The following is a 23,287-nucleotide window of genomic DNA, read 5'->3' as shown; positions in this document are numbered from 1 at the left end:
TCCCATGGACTTTGAATGTCCCTTAGCCACAAGATTCATGCTTTAAATGTGTGTTGAAGCCCTGAACAAAAGTGACAGCTGAGATTGGCTATTCATCTGCATCACTCCGGATGTTCTCTCTCACTTTACTCATTCACTGTTTCTTCTTTCCCTTTCAGGACCCAATTGCTGTCCTGCATGGAGACGAATCATATTTTGGAGACAAAACCTTAAAGGTGGCTAAGAGGCCAGCAGTCATTAGCTCAGATTCATCCTCTCATTTAATAGATATCAATGCCCTTTGCTCACCTGCTGAGTTCCTTTTTATTTTTTTCCCCTTTTTCTCAGGCATTTTTTTCTCAGCTTTTTTTTTTTTTTGGTCCCATCTGTTGGCAGTGTTTATTATTAAAATTTAATAGTGTTCAGTAATATACACAATTCACAGATGTTTTTCCACAGATCATCTCCACTCCCCTTGCAGATGCTGTCACTGCAATTACAGGTGACATGATGATCACCAGTCAGCAGGGAGGTGAGATCATGGCACCCCACACCTTTATCTCTGGGTTCAGCCGCTGACAGGCCTCGGATGCTGTCCCTGCCCCGCTGTCTGGATGACAAATGCCCACTGGGTAAGTAGCGATTCTTTTCAGATAAGCAACGGTTTTAGAAGCATTTTATCAGGAAATCCAGAAGTACCTCTTCTCTGTGAACTATGTCTGTTTTCTTGGGTTGGAGCATGCAGCAATTTCATGGGTTTATTTAGGAAAGATGTCTGCTCAGAAAACCATGCACATCCACCTGCCTTGGTGCTGCTCAGTATCTCCCCCTTGCTCCTGGTTACACCCTCTTTGTAGTTTTCTTCCCCTTTACCCTGAACCAGAGAGCCTTCCCTGACAGCATTGCCATACCAGCCTATGAGGGGCAGTTACTTGATGCAAGTGAGCTGTTGGCCACAGAGCTGGGCCCTCACATCTGAGTGGCAGGTGCTGAGTGTGTGCCCCTCTTGGGGGGGTGAGGCTGTTTGGCTGCAGGAAATCTGTAATCATACGTCTCCACCTTTCTCAATGAGCAGGGGCTGTTTGCACGATACTATCAGTTAGAAAACTCAATCTCATATCCCCTCCAATTACTGGCATTCAATTCATTTGTAAAAATGAATATTGCTAAATATTATGCAAAGGAATAATCACGGACTTAAAACATTATAATATAAATTTGGCCTGTCATGTTTTTTTTATTTTTTAATGCCTTGCTGTTGTTCAACACTCCAAATTGGTCATCTCTGCCTTTCTCTCTCCCTTCCTCCCTGTCTCCTTATCTCTCTCCCTCACCTTCTCCCTCTCACTCACCACCCCCACACTTAGCTAATACAGGAAGGTTCTTTTTCAGTTTTTGACCAGAGACCCTGATTGATGGGCAAGCTCCTCTACCCACCCTTGAGAGCAGAAGCCACTTAAATGAATCCTCCTTGGGTCTCCAGAGAATCCCTGTGATCTGGGAACATTATGGGCCATCACCGGCCGTGAGTCTTGGCAATTCCTCAAGGGCTGCAGAACTCAGTAACCACCACAGCGCTGTCTCCATGCTTAAGGAAACTCTAATTCCCACACCATACCTATTGGCCTGGATTTTGTTATTTAAATTCATCTATGGTTTCTTCAGAATAACCCCCAGACTTTGCCCTTCCTCTTGCTCTTATTTCCCTACATGGTTCTAGTTCTAGGGTATATTTTTGTTATACCTGTGATTTCATGTCCAGGGACCCCACAGGACTGCTGGGAGAGGGGTCATCACCCCCCTGCCCGGCACTGATAGCACCACTGGTTGATGTGCACGTTTATGAAGTGTCGGTTTCTTCCCCCAGAGCTTACTGCCCAAGGCCCTGTTTACTGCAATTATACAATTGAGAACGTAATGAAAATTACTGAACTATTATTACAAAAAGGAAATTCTCATTTCTTTAAATGCTAAATTAAATGCACTTAAAAATTGGAGGCTCTTAAGAAAAAGCATTGAGGGAACAGTGGGTGAGAAACCTATACAAGTGTAAAGATATAAATCTATGAGTATTCTGTACTCAGATTTCCAAAATTTTTCAATGATCAGGATATTTTAAAGAACTATCAATTGTTTGTTTTTTAATGGTTTGGTTAATGATGTCTTCTGGTAGAAAAGGAAAAAAATGTGAAACTCCTGCTAAAGGAATTTGACCCACAATAAAATTTAGGCAAATTAATATATATGATTTATAGTTAAAAATAACTGAATATCATTTCAATTTCATTGCATTTGTAATCATTTGTGAGACAAACATACTTATAAATTTTGTACTTTTTCTCAGTATTGACTCTTTATACATATGACCAGCATTCTTTTCATCATTTATCTGATTATTATCAATACACAGTTATCAATAGTTTTCTCTTTTACATTCTACATATTAGCATATTTTATTCTGGTTTAATTTTAATTTTAGTCTCATTTTTATTTTATTTTTATGAAATCGAATGGCCTCTGGTCTGTGCCATATGTGTCATCTTCATCCCAATGTGACCCCAGTCCTCTGACAGTTTTCTTGCATCCTCACTTAAATAGATATTCCATCTTGAAAATATCTTTCTCTAGATCTAGAATTGGCAATATTTTTAAAGATTCTATTTTATTTTAATGAGAATATGCATTTGGAGAACACAGTCTGACTAATTACTCAGGAAAGGGCCATCATCTGTAGATTTGTCTAATGGAAAGAGGTAGTATACACATATATGGTTTAAATCAGATACAGATCAAGTTAATGTTTATTCTTCTAAACAAGTTTAATATAATTTTTACTTAAATTATTTTCCTTTCCATTTCTTTTTTCCCTTTTGATCAAAGGGCCAGTTCTCTCTTTTGTAACATACTTATTAATTTAAATGTTATAATGTACTTATTAATTTAATTTATAATGTACAATGTTTTATTTGAGTGTAACATTTTAAGATCTTTGTAGGTATTTTGATTTGGTATATTTCAGTAGAAATCTACAGTCAAAGCTAATTTTTAAAAAGGTACTTGAAGCATAACTATTTTGTATGGTAGACTATAAATTTATTACAGTGAGCTTTGAATATTTTCTTTTACTTTTGTCATTGGATTTGGTTGTTTTAATTTTATTCTGATATAATATTGTTTGATCATTATGTAAAATATTTGTCCAAAAGTCAAAACTATTACTCAGGTCAACCCACCTATTTCTACTTGTCCCTGTCCCTCCGGACTGTTCCATCTCTGCCTCTCTGTAGCAGCATCATTGTAAGTTTCCACTTCATTCTTTCCTGATTCTTAGTGCAGTTGTTTAGATAGATAATGCGTGTGTATTTACTCACATTTATTTATATTGTTATTCCTTCACAATCATATAATTGTAGAATATTAAACACTCTCTAGCCCACCTGCCTTTTTTCACCTAGGAATATATCCTGAAAGTAACTTCATACATGGGTGGAAATGATCTTCCTCCAGTTTGTGACCATAGGAAATACATTGTGTAAATGGTGCACCATTACTCAAAAAACTTCCTTTATATGGACATTTAGTGTGATTCCACATAAGACCCTCATAACCACTGCACCTATAAGAACATACTCTGGAAGTCCCTATAGAGTGAGAAAATGTGTTCCTAAAAGAGGGGTAATGTGTGTTCCATTGAGCAGTATAAATAGCAGAGCAGAAGAAGGTAACACATTTTGTTTGTTTATCTTTCTATCATTTCTTTATACTCAAAATAAAATCAATATCTTCTAGGTATGAAAGACATGGATATGCCACCTTGGAAATGGGGATTATCTTCTTCGCTCAGACTGGAGTGGGGATCCTGGGAAACTCCTCCCTCCTTTTTCTCTATAACTTCTCTTTGCTCACTGGATACAAGTTGAGACCCACAGATCAGATTGTCAGCCAACTGGTCTTAGCCAATAACTTGGTCCTTTTCTCCAGAGGGATCCCGCAGACCATGGCAGCTTTTGGATGGAAATCTCTCCTAGATGATGCTGGATGTAAACTTGTCTTCTATTTACACAGAGTAGCCAGAGGAGTCTCTCTTGGCACCACCTGCCTTCTAAGTGGCTTCCAGGCCTTCAAGTTTTTCCCCAGAACCTCTTGGTGGTTGGACTTCAGAAACAGATCCCCCAAATACATTGGCTTCTGTAGTTTCCTTTTATGGATCCTACAACTCTTGGTAAATATCCACCTTCTTAGGAAAGTTACTGGACCAAGGAGCAGCAAAAATGCAAGTATAAAAACGAACTATGTATACTGTTCCTCACACAATCCAGATATATTCATCACCTTTTTCCATGCAGTCCTGTTGCCTTCCATTGATCTTCTGTGTTTAGCCTTCATGCTGTGGACCAGCGGGTCCATGGTGCTTCTCCTGCACAGGCACAAGCGGCGCGTACAATACCTTCACAGCCACAGCCTTTCCCCAAGACCTTCCCACGAGGCCAGAGCCACTCTCACCATTCTGATCCTGGTGACCTCCTTTGTCTTATTTTATTGTCTCTCTTCCATTTTGACTCTGTGTGTTACTGTGACCGTGAACCCGAGGCAGTGGCTCACGGACACCGCTGTGCTAATAGCTTCATGTTTCCCAGCCTTCAGCCCCTTTGTGCTCATCAGCAGTGATGCCCGTATCTCTCTGCTCTTTAATTTCTGCACCAGAAAAAATTATTTTCCTAATCTTATTCAACAGCTATAAGCCTTCTCATTTCTGCAGTTGAACCAATTTTTAATTTATATTAAAAAAAATTTTTTATTAGGTGATTATCAGGTACCGTGTCCTGTAGAAGCTATAATTCTTAATGGTAAATAAGAAATCTTTTTAAGAGAGCAAAATAAACTACAGGTCTGTATGAAAAGAATGAATTCCTTTTTAATAAACAAAAAACTTGTATATGAGCTCCCAGGCACACACAGAGGGGTGCATTCATGTGTAGACATCATCCTAACAAGATAATATGACGCAACCACTGCTTTTCTCTGAGACGTAGACCAACCAGACTTTTTACTTTTATAAATGTACATAGAGTAGTACTCCCTAATAAACAATAATTAACTTAGTATTTTATACATTAAAAACTTTAAATGTACATTAGGGAAGAGAAATGTGCAAGTATAAAAGTTTTATATTTTGTAGCTAAAACGATTTTGTTTTATGGATAAGACAGTGTTTCTTACTGAGTGGGGCACAGTCACGGACTAACAGGAAGGAGAGACGTTTTTCGGTGGGGACCAGAGGCCCGGAAGATCTGTGTCCGTCTGCTCCAGAGCTGCCCAGTACGCTCCCTGTTTGCTCCAGGATGGCCCTACGGTCTCTTTTTCAGTCCCGCACCAAACCTATTGATACACAAAAACATCCAGGCTGCATGCATTTAAAGTGCAATAAGATAATGTTTATTCGCGTCCAGCTACGGGTGGAAGTCCAGTAGAGTTGATTTCATGGATTCTGAACTAATGCTTAAATAACGATCGCTGTTTAAGTGCGCTGAAGACTCCACCAGAAATTGGCCTGCCGCCCTTCTAATCAGCAGCTAAGCCCCTGCCCCACCCTACAAGCATAGTGAGGTCATTTCCCAGCGGCCTAGAGGTGGCGAAGACAGTTTCTCGGGGAGATTACAGCTTCCGGCGCCCTCTTTTGAAGCCTCAGCGACCGGTGGACTACATTTCCCAGAAATCCCCGCTTTGAGTGGCAGCGGCAACTCTAATGAAAATCCAGACGGGGTTATTTCCGTGAGAGCGAAGCTTATGGAGGCCGGACTTCCGGCGTTTTCGATGCGGTTATTTTAGCGGTTCCCTGGTCAGTTCGCTGGGTGTGCAGCTCCGGAGCGATGGGCGACTGACAGAAGGCGCTAGAGGAGGCCTGGACGCCCCCATACACGGGGTGACTCTACGGCCGGGGACACCGCCCCCCGCGAGCCCAGGAGACGTAGGTGCCCACGCCCGCCCCGGTCGCCCCGCTGTCATCTCTCCACGCCGCCCAGAGACTCCGATGGCGGCGGCCACGCTGAGCGGCCCTGCCCAGGTACCTGACCGTCCCCGGGCCTCCCGCCCACCCTCGGGCCCCGAGTGCGGGCCCTGCTCACGGCCCGCCGGGTCCGGGACGGAGAGGCGCTCGTGGGCGGGGCCCGTGTCCTGAGCGCCGGCGTGACGGCGCGTGGGGCCGGTTACGGGCGGGGGGTCTCGCGCGTGCGGAGGCCGGAGGTGCGGCCGAGCCGGGGGGACTCGGGCATCCGGGGAATCTGGGGCGGCCTTCCGCCTGCAGGGAGCAGAGTTTGTGTCGAGTCGCACCTGTGATGCCAGGCTGTGGAGTCGTCCCTTCTTGCTTCAGAGCCCTGGGAGCCCTGGGGAACTTTGAGGAAAAGAGAGACGATCCAAGCTGGTGTTTGAAAAATTCCCCCGAGTCTGTTGAATAGAAGAACAGACTGTAGGGGGTGGATGAGGACATCGAGGCAAGGGGAGATTGAGTCCTTTACTAAGGACATGCAGCCGGTGACGGAGCCACAGGGGACCTGGCTCTGGTGCCCCGCGGGGGTCCGGGGAACGCCTGGGTCCCCGGAAAACCGCCGCAGGCATGTCCCTCTAAGACCGGTCTCTTCCCACAGGTTTCCATGGCTGCAGAAGTGTTTTTGCAACCCACACAGGTAAGGGGAGGTTGCCGAGTCCCTTGGTGGTCCCAACCCACATTTTCTCCAGAGTTGTGGTGTAATGAGACTCTTCGCCTGCCATTCTCACTGCCCTTAGGGTTGGGGACCCTGGAGAATCTTAACACAGGGTCCTGAGTCTACACTAGGGGTTATATAGAGGGGTTCCCACATCAGGCCGTCAGTGGAGAGAGATGTGAAAGCTTATCACAAAACAGGTACTAGTATGTGAAACTGCTTGGAGGTGAGACTAAGCTGGTTCAGTAATTGCAGGTCTCCTTTATTTCTGGTGAGAACAAACGGGTTGAGGGGTGGTGGTGGTACATAAGTTAGGTTTGGAATGACTGCCTGTGAAATTAGGCATCTGTTGTGGAGGCAAGGAGAGGTCTGGGTCAGAGGAGGAGGTCTTAGGATCTTGTACAGGTCTTAACAGGCGCCATCTGGTTGCAGAGTAGAAAACAGTGAACCCAGTGATTAATAGGGATATGAGGAGCGCGGACAGCAATGACAGCAGCGTCTGGTGTCTACTCCGATTCGGGAATCTTGGGAGGAGGGTAGACTGTAGGTCTTTGGGCTTGAAGCCATTCCTGGTTTCAACTGGCTCTATCCCGACAGGGCAGGGTGACCTTTGAGGACGTGGCCCTATACTTCTCCTGGGAGGAGTGGGATCTCCTTGATGAGGCTCAGAGATGCCTGTACCAGGATGTGATGCTGGAGAACTTTGCACTTACATCCTCACTGGGTAAGGCCCTCAAACCCCTCCGTGTGCCTCGGTGAGGTCTGCCTTTCTCTTCCCTAGGGGCAGCTGTGTTTCACCTCTGAACCATGCGTACTGCTTCCCTCCCCAGTTCCTTGTATAGGTACCGTGGTTACTAGGACTGGCCTGAGTGCATGCACGCTTGTCTTCCTTCGTTACCCCAACACCTGCTGCCCCAAAGCCTCACAGGGAAGGATTTGGGACCAGTAGTCTTCAGATCAGCCTAAATGGAACCCCTGTCTTACCCTCTCCCTCCCCGGTGACCACCTTGATGCGGGGCATGCTACTGTGGCCCCCTTCCTTACCTGAATTTGGTTTGTGCCTGACTGTGCCAGAACTGTAGTCACTTGTATAGCCATACTACTACGAACTGTTCTTGTAAGGTCCTCCTCCAAGATTCTTTTTACTTTTATTTTGTATTGTGGTAAAATATACACAACAAAAGTTTTACCATTTCCAGGAGGCATTTAGTACATTATTTTTATTTTATTTTATTTTATTTTGTTATCATTAATCTACAATTACATGAAGAACATTATGTTTACTAGGCTCTCCTCTACCCCAAGTCCCCCCCCACAAACCCCATTACAGTCACTGTCCATCTGCGTAGTAAGATGTTGTAGAATCACTACTTGTCTTCTCTGTGTTGCACAGCCCTCCCCTTTCCCCCACCCCCCACACTATACATGCTAATCATAATACCCCCTTTCTTCTTCCCCGCCCTTATTCCTCCCTACCCTCCCATTCTCCACAGTCTCTTTCCCTTTGGTAACTGTTAGTCCATTCTTGGGTTCTGTGATTCTGTTGCTGTTTTGTTCCTTCAGTTTTTCTTTTGTTCTTATACTCCACAGATGAGTGAAATCATTTGGTATTTGTCTTTCTCCGCTTGGCTTATTTCACTGAGCATAATACCCTCTAGCTCCATCCATGTTGCTGCAAATGGTTGGATTTGTTTTCTTCTTATGGCTGAATAATATTCCATTGTGTATATGTACCACATCTTCTTTATCCATTCATCTACTGATGGACACTTAGGTTGCTTCCATTTCTCGGCTATTGTAAATAGTACTGCTATAAACATAGGGGTGCATCTGTCTTTTCCAAACTGGAGTGCTGCATCCTTAGGGTAAATTCCTAGAAGTGGAATTCCTGGGTCAAATGTAAGTCTATTTTGAGCATTTTGAGGAACCTCCATATTGCTTTCCACAATGGTTGAACTAATTTACATTCCCACCAGCAGTGTAGGAGGGTTCCCCTTTCTCCACAACCTCGCCAACATTTGTTGTTGTTTGTCTTTTGGATGGTAGCCATCCATACTGGTGTGAGGTGATATCTCAGTGTGGTTTTAATTTGCATTTCTCTGATGACAAGCGATGTGGAGCATCTTTTCATGTGTCTGTTGGCCATCTGAATTTCTTCTTTGGAGAACTGTCTGTTCAGCTCCTCTCCCCATTTTTTAATTGGATTACTTGCTTTTTGTTTATTGAGGTGCGTGAGCTCTTTATATATTTTGGATGTCAAGCCTTTATCGGATCTGTCATTTACGAATATATTCTCCCATACTGTAGGGTACCTTTTTGTTCTATTGATGGTGTCCTTTGCTGTACAGAAGCTTTTCAGCTTGATATAATCCCACTTGTTCATTTTTGCTTTTGTTTCCCTTGCCTGGGGAGATACATTAATGAAGAAGTCACTCATGTTTATGTCCAAGAGATTTTTGCCTATGTTTTTTTCTAAGAGTTTTATGGTTTCATGACTTACATTCAGGTCTTTGATCCATTTCGAATTTACTTTTGTGTATGGGGTTAGACAGTGATCCAGTTTCATTCTGTTACATGTAGCTGTCCAGTTTTGCCAGCACCATCTGTTGAAGAGACTGTCATTTCCCCATTGTATGTCCATGGCTCCTTTATCGAATATTAATTGACCATATATGTTTGGGTTAATGTCCGGAGTCTCTAATCTGTTCCACTGGTCTGTGGCTCTGTTCTTGTGCCAATACCAAATTGTCTTGATTACTATCGCTTTGTAGTAGAGCTTGAAGTTGGGGAGTGAGATCCCCGTCACTTTATTCTTCCTTCTCAGTATTGCTTTGGCTATTCGGGGTCTTTGGCATTTCCATATGAATTTTTGGACTATTTATTCCAGTTCGTTGAAGAATGTTGTTGGTAATTTGATAGGGATTGCATCAAATCTGTATATTGCTTTGGGCAGGATGGCCATTTTGACAATATTAATTCTTCCTAGCCAAGAGCATGGGATGAGTTTCCATTTGTTAGTGTCCTCTTTAATTTCTCTTAAGAGTGTCTTATAGTTTTCAGGGTATATGTCTTTCACTTCTTTGGTTAGGTTTATTCCTAGGTATTTTATTCTTTTTGATGCATTTGTGAATGGAATTGTTTTCCTGATTTCTCTTTCTATTGGCTCATTGTTAGTGTATAGGAAAGCCACAGATTTCTGTGTGTTAATTTTGTATCCTGCAACTTTGCTGTATTCCGATATCAGTTCTAGTAGTTTTGGGGTGGAGTCTTCAGGGTTTTTTATGTACAGTATCATGTCATCTGCAAATAGTGACAGTTTAACTTCTTTACCAATCTGGATTCCTTGTATTTCTTTGTTTTGTCTGATTGCCATGGCTAGGACCTCCAGTACTATGTTAAATAGCAGTGGGGAGAGTGGGCATCCCTGTCTAGTTCCCGATCTCAGAGAAAAAACTTTCAGCTTCTCGCTGTTCAGTATGATGTTGGCTGTGGGTTTATCATATATGGCCTTTATTATGTTGAGGTACTTGCCCTCTATACCCATTTTACTGAGAGTTTTTATCATGAATGGATGTTGAATTTTGTCAAATGCTTTTTCAGCATCTATGGAGATGATCATGTGGTTTTTGTCTTTCTTTTTGTTGATGTGGTGGATGATGTTGATGGATTTTCGAATGTTGTACCATCCTTGCATCCCTGGGATGAATCCTACTTGATCGTGGTATATGATCCTTTTGATATATTTTTTAATTCGGTTTGCTAATATTTTATTGAGTATTTTTGCATCTATGTTCATAAGGGATATTGGTCTGTAATTTTCTTTTTTGGTGGGGTCTTTGCCTGGTTTTTGGTATTAGGGTGATGTTGACTTCATAGAATGAGTTTGGGAGTATTCCCTCCTCTTCTATTTTTTGGAAAACTTTAAGGAGAATGGGTATTATATCTTCTCTGTATGTCTGATAAAATTCCAAGGTAAATCCATCTGACCCTGGTGTTTTTTTCTTAGGTAGTTTTTTTATTACCGCTTCAATTTCTTTGCTGGTAATTGGTTTGTTTAGATTTTGTGTTTCTTCCTTGGTCAGTTTTGGAAGATTTTATTTTTCTAGGAAGTTGTCCATTTCTTCTAGGTTTTCCAGCTTCTTAGCATATAGGTTTTCATAGTAGTCTCTAATAATTCTTTGTATTTCTGTTGGGTCCATCGTGATGTTTCCTTTCTCATTTCTGATTCTGTTGCTGTGTGTTGATTCTCTTTTTCTCTTAATAAGTCTGGCTAGAGGCTTATCTATTTTGTTTATTTTCTCAAAGAACCAGCTCTTGGTTTCATTGATTTTTTTCTATTGTTTTATTCTTCTCAATTTTATTTATTTCTTCTTTGATCTTTATCATGTCCCTCAATCTGCTGACCTTAAGTCTCATTTGTTCTTCTTTTTCCAATTTTGATAATTGTGACATTAGACTATTCATTTGGGTTTGTTCTTCCTTCTTTAAATATGCCTGGATTGCTATATACTTTCCTCTTAAGACTGCTTTCGCTGCGTCCCACAGAAGTTGTTGCTTTGTGGTGTTGTTGTCATTTATTTCCATATATTGCTGGATCTCCATTTTAATTTGGTCATTGATCCATTGACTATTTAGAAGCGTGTTGTTAAGCCTCTGTGTGTTTGTGAGTGTTTTTGCTTTCTTGGTACAGTTTATTTCTAGTTTTATACCTTTGTGGCCTGAAAAGTTGGTTGGTAGGATTTCAGTCTTTTTGAATTTACTGAGGTTCTTTTTGTGGCCTAGTATGCAGTCTATTCTGGAGAATGTTCCATGTGCACTTGAGAAGAATGTGTATCCTGTTGCTTTTGGGTGTAGAGTTCTGTAGATGTCTATTAGGTCCATCTGTTCTAGTGTGTTGTTCAGTGCCTCTGTGTCCTTACTTATTTGCCGTCTGGTGGATCTGTCCTTTGGAGTGAATGGTGTGTTGAAGTCTCCTAAAATGAATACGTTGCCGTCTATTTCCTCCTTTAGTTCTATTAGTATTTGTTTCACATATGCTGGTGCTCCTGTGTTGGGTGCATATATATTTAGAATGGTTATATCCTCTTGTTGGACTGAGCCCTTTATCATTATGTAATGTCCTTCTTTATCTCTTGTTACTTTCTTTGTTTTGAAGTCTATTTTGTCTGATACTAGTACTGCAACACCTGCTTTTTTCTCCCTATTTTTTGCATGAAATATCTTTTTCCATCCCTTGACTTTTAGTCTGTGCATGTCTTTGGGTTTGAGGTGAGTCTCTTGTAAGCAGCATATAGATGGGTCTTGTTTTTTTATCCATTCAGTGACTCTATGTCTTTTGATTGGTGCATTCAGTCCATTTACATTTAGGGTGATTATCGATAGGTATGTACTTATTGCTATTTCAGGCTTTAGATTCGTGGTTACCAAAGGTTCCAGGTTACTTTCCTTACTATCTAAGAGTCTAACTTAACTCACTTAGTATGCTGTTACAAACACAATCTAAAGATTCTTTTCTATTTCTCCTCCTTTTTCTTCCTCCTTCATTCTTTATATATTAGGTATCAAATTCTGTACTTTTTGTCTATCCCTTGATTGACTTTGGGGATAGTCAATTTAATTTTGCATTTGCCTCACAATCAGCTGCTCCACCCTCCCTACCGTGATTTTACTACCTCTGGTGGCAGCTATCCAACCCCAGGAACACTTCCATCTATAGCAGTCCCTCCAAAACAGACTGCAGAGATGGTTTGTGGGAAGTAAACTCTCTCAGCGTTTGCTTATCTGGAAATTGTTTAATCCCCACTTCAAATTTAAATGATAATCTTGCTGGATAAAGTAATCTTGGTTCCAGGCCCTTCTGCTTCATGGCATTAAATACATCATTCCACTCCCTTCTGGCCTTTAGGGTTTCTGCTGAAAAGTCTGTTGTTAGTCTGATGGGCTTTCCTTTGTATGTGATCTTATTTCTGCCTCTGGCTGCTTTTAACGGTCTGTCCCTATCCTTGATCTTTCCCATTTTAATTACTATGTGTCTTGCTGTTGTCTTCCTTGGGTCCCTTGTGTAGGGGGATCTGTGGAACTCCATGGCCTGAGAGACTATCTCCTTCCCCAGATTGGGGAAGTTTTCGGCAACTACCTCCTCAAAGACACTTTCTATCCCTTTCTCTCTCTCTTCCTCTTCTGGTATCCCTATAATGCGAATATTGTTCCACTTGGATTGGTCACACAGTTCTCTCAATATTCTTTCGTTTTTAGAGATCCTTTTTTCTCTCTGTGCCTCAGCTTCTTTGTATTCCTCTTCTCTAGTTTCTAGTTCATTTATTGTCTCCTCCGCCGTATCCAACCTGCTTTTAATACCGTCCATCGTGTTCTTTAACGATTGGATCTCTGACCTGAATTCATTCCTGAGTTCTTGGATGTCTTTCCGTACCTCCATTGGGATGTTGATGGTTTTTATTTTGAACTCCCTTTCAGGAAGAGTCACGAGGTCCATATCATTTAAATCTTCCTCTGGAGTTGTATTAACAATTTTACTCTGGACCAGGTTCCTTTGGCGTTCCATGTTTGTATATGGCGCCCTCTAGTGTCCAGAAGCTCTATTCTGGAGCTGCTGAGCCCCTGAAGCAATGTCGGGGGTCTCGGGAGTGGTACTGGGGGTAGGAAAGAGCTGTTCCCCGCCTCCCGGCTCCTGTGCTTGTCTCCACTGCCTGAGCCAGTGGGCCGGGCACACAGGTATAAGTTTTTGTCCCAGAGCAGCCTGATATGGATCCCTGCTTTCCACAAGCAGCTGGAATCCCAGTCTCCCCAGGAACTCAGCCTGTATTAACTTTCCAACCCAGTAGTCATGGGAGTCTCATGAAAGCACCATGAAGTGTAGGTTTGTGCTCCCAGCGCAGATCTCCGGAGCTAGGTATTCAGCAGTCCCAGGCCTTCCACTCCCTCCCTGCTCCGTTTGTCTTCCTCCCGCCGGTGAGCTGGGGTGGGGTCGGGGCTCGGGTCCCCTGGAGCCACAGCTGGTACGTTACCCCGTTCAGTGAGGTCTGCTCTGTTCTCCAGGTGTGTGCAGTCTGACTCCTTCCTCTTTCCTGTTGCTCTCTCAGGATTAGTTACGCCAATTAAATTTTCTTATTGTATCCAGTTTTAGGAGGAAGCCTCTGTCTCTCCTTTCACGCCGCCATCTTTAATCCCATTTAGTACATTCTTATTGTGCAACCATCAATCATATATCCACAGAATTTTTTCATCTTGCAAACTGAAACTCTGTACCTGTTAAATCACAACTCCTCCGTCCACTGGTGAGGACTGTTCTGCTTTCTGTATCTGTGAATTTGATTACTCTAAGCATATCCTATGAGTAGAATCATACGGCAGTTGTCTTTTTGTGTCTGCCTTATTTCATAATCTCTTAGCATAGTATCTTAATAACTTAGTATAATATATTAAAGTTTCATCTATGTTTTAGCATATATCAGAACTTCCTTCCTTTTTAAGACTGAATAATATTCTTTTGTATGTATGGATCACATTCTGTTTATCCATTTCTCCATTAGGACACTTGGCTTGGCTCTTGTGAGTAATGCTCTTAAACATGGTGTGCAAATATCTTTTAGTGTTCCTGGTTCAGTTCTTCTGAGTGTATATCCAGAACTGGAATTACTAAATAATATGATAATTCTATTTCTGATTTTTTGAGGAACCACCATACTGTCTTCCATAGCAGCTTCACCATTTTTTATATCCCTACAAGCAGTACATGAAGTTCCAGGTTCTCCTATCCTGGACAACACTTGTTTCTTCTTTTTTGATAATAGCCATCCTAGTGGGAGTAAGTCGTATCTCTTTGTGGTTCTGATTTTCATTTCTGTCAAAATTAGTGATATTGAACATTTTTTCTTATGCTTATTGATCATTTGTACATCTTTTTTGAAAAATGTGTATTCAAGCCTTTTGCCAATTTTGAACCAAATTTTTTTGTTGAGTTTATGTAGACATCCCAGCAATTAACTTTGCTGTAGTTTAGTTTCTGCTTAAAGCTTGATTTATAACCAAAACTAATGTAAGAGAAAAGTACAATATGTTTATTGCCTAAGTTTCATTAATAGCCGAAACCAACCCAATAGAAAGAACAAAGTGTTAATTCCTGGAATCTGGTGTGACTTATGAGCAGTGTGCAGCAGGAGCTGCAAACGGTTCCTGTAATCCTCTGCGGCAAACCCAGACGAGGAACACGCTGTGAAACTCACTAACCGGATGACTTGACTTGACACAATAGGAATATGAAAAACATACCTAGTTCGCAGTTGGTTGATTCATTAAGAAAGTACATTCAATAATTAATAACCAATGATTGTTTCACTGCTTTCTGTAACCTAATAAAGATGCAGGGGCACACTGACTCGTTGCTTATTCTCCAAGGAAGTCTAGGCCCTCTGCATTCAACCTCATTCTGACTTGGTCTCTCATTTTCATGGTCCCCGACTGCAGCAAGTTTAGAGTTCTGTGTGTATTCTGGATATTAATCCCTAATCAGATAAGGTAATTTGCAAATATTTCTTCCTTTCTATGGGTTGCCTTTTCACTGTATTCATAGTGTCCTTTGATATATGAAAGGTGTTCATTTTGATGAAGTCCAGTTCTTCTTTTGCTGCTTGTACCTTTGATGTAATTTCCAAGGACTCTTTGCCAAATACAGTGTCATGAGGCTTTCCCTCTATGTTTTCTTCTAAGAATGTTACAGTTGTAGCTATTAAGTTTAGGTCTTTGATCCATTTTTAGTTAATTTTTATATATAGTGTCAGGTTAGAGTCCAACTTCACTTTTTTGTATGTGGACGTCCAGTTTTCCCAGCTTGATGTGTTTAAAAATCTGTCCTTTCCCCATTGATGATCTTGGTCTTCTTGTGGAAAATCATTTGACCATATATGCAAGAGTTTATTTCTGAGCTCTTTATTCTATTTATTTGGTCTATTTGTGTCTTTATGCCAGTATCACACAGTTTTGATTACTGTAGCTTTGCAGTAAAATTTGAAATTAAGGAGTGTGACTCTTCTTTTGTCTTTTCAAGTGTTGGCCATTTGGTGTTCTTTGAGATTCCATATGAATTTTATGATGACTTTTTCTATTACTGCAAAAAACAGGATTTTGATAGGGACTGGGTTGAATCTGTAGATGGCTTTGGGTAGTATTGACATCTTAATAATATTAAGTCTTTTGATCCATGAACAATAGATGTCTTTCCATTTCTTGTCTTCTTTAATTCCTTTCAGCAGTGTATAGTAGTTTTTAGTGTAACAGTGTTTTACTTCCTTGGTTAATTTCTAAATATTTTATTCTTTGTAACTATTTAAGTGGAACTGTTTTCTTAGTTACCTTTTTAGATTGTTCATTATTGGTATATAGAAATACAACTGAATTTTTTTGTGCTCTTTTTGTATCCTGTTACTTTGCTGAATTCATTTATTCTAAGCATCTCACATGAGATGTTTTTTGGGGGAATCTTTGGGATTTTTCTATGTATAATGTTTTGCTGATGAGGAGGGACTTAGGTAATTTTGCTATTTGTTTTCTATCTGCTTTACAGCTTTTTAGTCCCTCGTTTCCTACATTGTTGTCTTCTGTGTTCAGTTGAATAATTTTTTTTTGTAGTGGAATATTATAATTCCTTTCTTGTTTCCTTTGTGTACTTTTTGGAGCTCCTTTTTTTTTGTAGTTACCAGAAGGTTACATTTAACACGGTAAAATTATATCATGCAATTTGAATTTATGTTGGCTTAGATTTAGTAATACATATTTTTTTAAAACTCCTATACAGCTGTGTACCCTCCACCCCTTTCAGCTATTGGTGTCACACAGGTGCATCTTTATATGTTGTGTGTCCAAAAAGACCAATAATTATTAATTATACATTAATATGTTAATGTAGAAAACAAAAAGTAGAGTTATAAACTCAAGTTACAATAGAACTAGCTTTTTAGTTATCTTCATATTTAACTTTATCAGAGATCTTTCATCATATGTTACACAGTTACTTCAAGTAACTGTCTAGTGTCCTTTCACTTCAAGCTGAAGGACCCCCATTACCATTTCTTGCAGGTAGTACTAGATGTACTATTCACACATCTAGTAGTAAAAAACTCCCTCAGCTCTTACTTATCTGCAATGTCATAATTTTTCCCTCATTTTTGAAGGATAGTTTTGTTTGTTATAGGATTCTTAGTTTACAGGGCTTTTTTCCTTCAAGAATTTGAATGTAGCAACTGGCTGCCTTCTGGCCTCTTTGGATTCTGGTGAGAAATCTGCTGATAATCTTATTGGAGATCACTTGTATGTCATGAGTTGCTTCTGTCTTGCTGCTTTCAAGATTCTCTCTTTGCCTTAGCTTTTAACACTTTGATTATAATGTGCCACAGTGTGGGTCTCTGAGTTTATCCAGCTTGGAGTTTGTTGAGCTTCTTAGATGTTAATTTTCATATCATTAATCAAATTTTGGGGAGTTCTAGGGCATTTTTTTCTTCAAATAAGCTCTCTACCCTTTTGTTCTCTCTTCTGGACTAATACATAACAAACATTGGCCTCTGTGGTGTCCCAAAGATTCTCATGTTCTGCTCACTTTTCAATGTTTTCCTTTTCTGTTCCTTACACTTGGTATCTTCAAGTTCACTGATTGTTTCTTCTGCCTGCTCAAATCTGTTTCGGAATCTCTCTACTGGTTCTTTCGTTTAATTATACTTCTCAGCTCCAGTTTTCTTTTTGATTCTCCATTTCTTATCTTTTTATTATTTCTGTTCTGCTCATGCAGTGTTTTCTTGACTTTGTCCACATTTTCTTTGAACTCTTTTGAACATCATTTAGACATGTGTTTTAAAGTCTTTGTCTAAAAAGTAAACTGTTCTTTCTCAAGGACAGTTTCTCTTGATTTGTTTTTTTTCCTTAGAATGGGCCATAGTTTCCAGTTGCTTTGTATTTCCTGTCATTTTTATTGGTGGAAAACTAGATAATGTGTCTTACAATGCAGAACTCAAGAAAGCCACTTCCACCTCACCAGGGTTTGCTGGTGGGTTTTGTTTGTTATTTGTTATATAATCGATGGTTGTAGGGTGTCTCTGTACCAGATATTAGTCTGAGGTGTAAACATAAGGTCTTCTCAGGCTTTTCCTGAGCCTGCACCTTTCCCTAGGCGTGCATAAACTTTCCAAATTACCCCAAATATGTGATTGATTATTAGTGTGCTGGTCCATGGATTTCTGTCTCCCAAAAGGGAAATAAGAGAAATATGAAGAGAAGAGGTGGAAGGAATAGAACCTGCCCTTTAAATCCTCTCTGAAATCACTTTAGTCACTGGGGTAGAGCTTTGCAACAATGACTACCCATCTCTGTGTCATACCTCCACCACTGGAAAGAGCAATCAGAGCGCAGATCCATGATATGTGGAAGGCAGGGTCCTTATTGTCCACCCTGGCTTCAGCAAGCTGCTCCAGGAACTATGCATGGCTGCCTGGTCTGGGATTCAATTGGAGTTGGGAGACAGACAATCCATACCATGCTAAGAGCTGAAATTGGTCAAAATTAAATAGTTTAGCAGGTTGCAAGCCTTCAGTAGATAGTAGACTTGTAAAATAGCTACATTGATTTTGCCAGTCTAGTTTTTGTCTAGGTTGGGAGACAGATTCTTGGTGCTTACTATGCTGTCTGCCCTCTAGCTGTGCCTGGAGGTACTTTTTGTATAATTTAAATATTTTCCCTATGAGCTATTGTGTGCTGAGTTGTTCTGGTATTTGCCCACTGACCTGCCCTGTCTTTCCCTTAAAATCTAGATCATCCAGGTCCTGTGCAGTTGTTCAGTGGGGCTCGAGCAAGAGTCCTTTGTGCTTCACAGGCTGGACCTGATTCCAGTCCAAACAAGGTGGGCTCAGAGTGTTCCCGGGTGAACGGCAGCTGGGGAGGGCATGATGTCAGGGCTTTACTCAAGTCATACTGGGAACCTATCCTATTTGACTTTTTGTTTAAGTATTTTGGTGCCATTGCCAGTGGCCACACTTCACTTCTACCTTCCCCTTTCAATCCTTGACACTTTGCTGACTTGTCATTTTTTTTTCCTAACTCTAGCCCAGGGCTAGTCTCCACCTCCCTGAACTGCTTCTCTCGGTCCTCACACTGTCCTCTATACAATGATTTCCAGCATTGTTGTATCCTAAAGTGTGTGCATATCTTTTAATAACCTTTGAAAACCAGTCACTTTGTTCCAGTCAGATTTTCCTGGTCCTGGACAGAGACTTCTGCACAGCTTCACATGTCACCAACAGATATAATTGTGCTAAAAGCCATTGACAGAAGAATGAGTTGTAGAACATGCTTTCCTCCCTGGGCCACATCCTTGTATACTGTGCCTGGTGAGACCTTCCCGATTCTGTAACCTTTTGGACTCAGGAGTACACAGCAGCTGTTTCCTCAGTCTGACCCCAACTTCTTTTTCCTCAAAACAGCCTCATAGGCTGGTACTTTCCAGTGTCAGATGCACATTTGGTATGGTTTTACCCTCTTCCAGTAAATTCAACATGTACTTCACTGTTGCTTTCAGGTTGTCAGCATGGAGTGGAAGATGGGGATGCACCTTCTGAGGACAGCATTTCTGTAGAAGGAGGGTCACAGATCAGGATTCTTACGACAGGTTCATCTCCCCAGAGAACCCAGCCCTCTGAGACATGTGGCCCAGTCTTGAGAAACATTTTGCACAGGGCTGAACACTGTGGAACCCACCTTAGGCAGAAACCATATACATGTGGGAAACAATTCTATTTCACTGCCAGTCTTCAACAGTACCAGGGGCAGCACATTGGAGAGAGACCCTTCCAAAGTTATGTGAACAGAGCCTCATTTATAAAGAGCTGCACAGTCCACGTGTCAGGGAAGCCCTTTACCTGTGAGGAGATAAGGAAGGACTTCTTATCCAGTGTGGGATTTCTCCATCAACATGTCACTCACATCAGGGAGAAGCCAAACAATGGTAATGAGTATGAAGCTCTCTTTCACAGTGGAAAAGGTCATCACAACTGGAGAGAATGCAAGACAGCCTTCAGCTGCACAGACACATTTGTTCAGGACCAGAGAGTCCTTCCTAGAGAAGGACTTTATGAGTGTGGCAAATGTGGAAAAGCCTGCACACGAAGATGTAACCTCATTCAGCACCAGAAAGTCCACACTGGAGAAAGACCTTACAAATGCAGTGAATGTGGAAAATTCTTTACCTATTACTCCAGTTTCATTATACATCGGAGAGTTCACACCGGAGAAAGGCCATATGAGTGCACTGAATGTGGGAAATCCTTTAGCCAAAGCTATAGCCTCAATAGCCACAGGAAAGTTCACACTGGAGAAAAGCCTTATGAGTGCAGAGAATGTGGAAAATCTTTTAGCCAAAGGTCCAACCTCATTCAACATCAGAGAGTTCACACTGGAGAAAGGCCTTATGAGTGCAGTGAATGTGGGAAATCCTTTAGCCAAAACTTTAGCCTCATTTATCACCGGCGAGTTCACACTGGAGAAAGGCCTCATCAGTGCAGTGAATGTGGAAAATCCTTTAGCCGGAGCTCCAGCCTCATTCACCACAAGAGACTTCACACTGGAGAAAGGCCTTATGAGTGCAGTAAGTGTGGAAAATCCTTTAAGCAAAGCTCCAGCTTCAGCTCACATCGGAAAGTCCACACGGGAGAAAGGCCTTATGAGTGTGGGGAATGTGGAAAATCCTTTAGCCATAGTTCCAACCTCAAGAACCACTGGAGAGTTCACACTGGAGAAAGGCCTATTGAGTGCAGTGAATGTGGAAAGTCCTTTAGCTGCAAATCTAACCTCGTTAAACACCTGAGAGTTCATACTGGAGAAAGACCTTATGAGTGTGGGGAATGTGGAAAATCCTTTAGCCAAAGCTCCAGCCTCATTCAGCACCGGAGAGTTCACACTGGAAAAAGGCCTCATGAGTGTAGTGAATGTGGGAAATCTCTTAGCTGCAAATCTGACCTTATTCTACACCAGAGATTTCATACTAGTGAAAGGCCTTAGATGTACGGGGATATGTGATTTTCTTAAATAATGACACTGAAGGATAGAATTTGTGAGGGAGCCATCTACCTGAATGTGAGCCCATACATCTGAAAATCCACAGTGGGGAGATTCCCCTTAAGTTCCAGGTATGTGGGAATCATTAAGGAGCTGTGTTATACTTTCTAACCTTCCCAGGGTCCTTGCCAGATTTAAATCGCCGCCAGTTTCTCTGGCTGAGTTTACTGCATCTCTGCTACACAGTGTACATCAGCTACCGTCCCAACATGCTCAGGGATACTGACCTCTTTCCCCTCCCCATTTGCTGGAGGTAATCTTGACTGGTCTTAGCCCTTATAAGGTCCTCATTCCCTTCTCTATAAGTTAGGGTATGGACCTGACCCAGTGGACCCAGTCTGAGTTCTGGGGATTTGCCAAGAACTGCATTCACAAAGGTATGTTCATTTCATGTGACGCTTACCTTGAATTTTCCCAGCCTCCAGATCAACCTAAGAACTTCCTGCCACATATTGCTTTGGATTTTGCAGTAATAAAGGCATTATTGTCTAAGTCACCTTTGATCTTCAGGTTCTCTTCACTAGGTGAGGTGATTTGAAAACAGCTGGGGTCTCTTGTCAGGCATTAAGGAGTGAGCAGCTTTCATGGGGGTCCCTATGCTCTGTGTGCCTCAGAGACAACAGTATGATGGAATAATGTAACTCTCTTTCCTGTTTTGGCCTAGTTTACATTGTTGCCCAAGGTCTCCTAGGAAAGAGTACAGGGTCTTGCCATAATTTGTGGACTGGGTGCCAGGACTTTTTGGTGGACTCAGCACCCTGGGGAGTAAGGAATCTGTGGCAACCTCCAGTGCTTTTAGGAACAACATGAATATTTTTCTTGTTTACAGTGGGTATCATATAATGTTCAGCCGTGTTGAAGGGAAATCTCTACTCCAGGTCTGGCAAAGGGGTCATATGCACTGATAGCCAGAATTCATTAGACTGGTGTCACTGTAAAAAGGGCCCTGGCAGAACCAAAATGGGTACAGCACCACTGGAATGGGGGAGACTGCAGCAAAGTAGCTGGAATGTTTCTCTTCTACAATTACATTAACAAATGCTCCACAGTGACTGATTTGTCAGTGTACACATATTCTCAGTAACTCCAGGCAGGTGTATCTTTTGTAACTGAGGTCATTGTCAAATAAAATAAGCTTCCCATAACCTTTCTGGTATGTCACCTAAAGACTTTCTGCACAGAAAGCAAGCATAGAAAGTAGATCCCTTAGTCCAGCATTGTGGCCCTGTGACCCAACCCCAGTCCTGTGACTCAGGTGGAACAGACACCATTGCTGTCAACATCTGCTGCCACTTAGGAAAGGCTGCTTGCTCCAGGGTTATGGGGAAAGAGAGTCAATGTAAGGTCGCCAAACCTGATTTTCTGAAGAGAGTGGGAAATCTAGATTTTTTTCTTTTTTTTAACTATTCTGTAAAACTTTATTCAGGTATAGTTGATAATGACCTGTTTGAAACATACAATTTGTTTTGACATACATATAAACCCACAAAACCTCATAATAATCGTGATAATGAACATGTCCAGCACCCCTAATTTGCCTCATGTCATTTAATAATGCCTTTCCCCTCTCCAGCAACCATTCCTTTACCTTCATGTATGTAATAGTTTGTATTTTCTAGAATTTTGTATGACTTTATTCATGAAATGTTTTTTTCTGGTTTCATTCATAGTTCATAATAACAGATTCTCCAATGATGATTATATACATAACATTCTTTTTATTGATGAATAGTGTCTTTTATGAATGTACCATTTGTTTATACATTCATCTGTTATGTCCATTTGTATAACTTCCAGTTTCAGCTATTGCAAATAAAGCTACTGCAACATTTGTGTATAATCTTTATATGTTGTATGTATATTTCACTTGTGTTAGTAACTCAAAGTATAATGCTTGAGTCATATGATAGGTAAATGTTTGACTTATTAAGAAACTGCCAAACTGTGATCTCAAATAGTTTGCGTTTGCATACCCACCAGGAGTGTGTGAGTTCCAGTTCTGCATTCTTGCTGATAGTTGGCATGGTCAGTCTTTTGAATTTGCCCTTTTAATAAGCAGTAATTTTAGTTGCCTTTCCATTAAGGATTCAGATGCTGAATTTTTTTCATGTGTTTGCCATCTGTATATCTTCTTGGTAAAATGTCTGTTAATATCTTTTGCCTATTTGTGGCTATTTCCCTTTCATTAACAAATAAAAAGCTAATTTTTTTCCTCAGGTTTTTTTGTGCTGTGTACAATGTAATGACCACATATACCATACACTTTTAAGATTGCTCTGCATTATTCACATATTCTCCATTGTTCTTCAGTCTAGTCTTTCAGTAATATAATTAAGTCCTAGTTTGTAGTGTGTTAGAAAAAGCATAAAACCTAATGTGATTTATTCCCACCAGAAGGTTCAAACATTTTAAAGGTAAGGTATTAACAAAGGGCCACATGGTGGAAAATATGCCAGGAAGCTGCTCTGGCTGAGAATTGGGGTGGGAGCCTGGTA

The 23,287-nt window shown here is 41.2% G+C and overlaps 2 protein-coding genes across 3 annotated transcripts; both read left to right on the top strand.

Moving 5' to 3' along the window:
* LOC118920186 (vomeronasal type-1 receptor 1) lies at positions 1–4,924 on the top strand. The gene is made up of 3 exons (XM_036900663.2): positions 1–215; positions 461–611; positions 3,769–4,924. Exons 2-3 carry the CDS (start codon positions 601–603, stop codon positions 4,718–4,720), a joined length of 963 nt encoding a protein of 320 aa, XP_036756558.2. The 5' UTR covers positions 1–215; positions 461–600; the 3' UTR covers positions 4,721–4,924.
* A 589-nt stretch (positions 4,925–5,513) lies between these two features.
* Positions 5,514–23,008, top strand: ZNF211 (zinc finger protein 211). 2 transcript variants are annotated; one of them, XM_036900636.2, is made up of 5 exons: positions 5,514–6,043; positions 6,624–6,662; positions 7,278–7,404; positions 18,494–18,582; positions 19,258–19,504. In XM_036900636.2, exons 1-5 carry the CDS (start codon positions 6,011–6,013, stop codon positions 19,312–19,314), a joined length of 345 nt encoding a protein of 114 aa, XP_036756531.1. In that variant the 5' UTR covers positions 5,514–6,010; the 3' UTR covers positions 19,315–19,504. The 2 variants fall into 2 exon arrangements, with proteins under 2 accessions (XP_036756531.1, XP_036756530.1); XM_036900635.2 differs by lacking the exon at positions 18,494–18,582 and having other exon boundaries at positions 5,585–6,043; positions 19,258–23,008.
* Positions 23,009–23,287: the final 279 nt, after the last annotated feature.

Source organism: Manis pentadactyla, assembly GCF_030020395.1.
Source record: "Manis pentadactyla isolate mManPen7 chromosome 15 unlocalized genomic scaffold, mManPen7.hap1 SUPER_15_unloc_1, whole genome shotgun sequence".
Taxonomy (NCBI): domain Eukaryota; kingdom Metazoa; phylum Chordata; class Mammalia; order Pholidota; family Manidae; genus Manis; species Manis pentadactyla.
The sequence above is the reverse complement of the archived record's forward strand: the minus strand, read 5'-3'. Positions and strand labels throughout refer to the sequence as shown.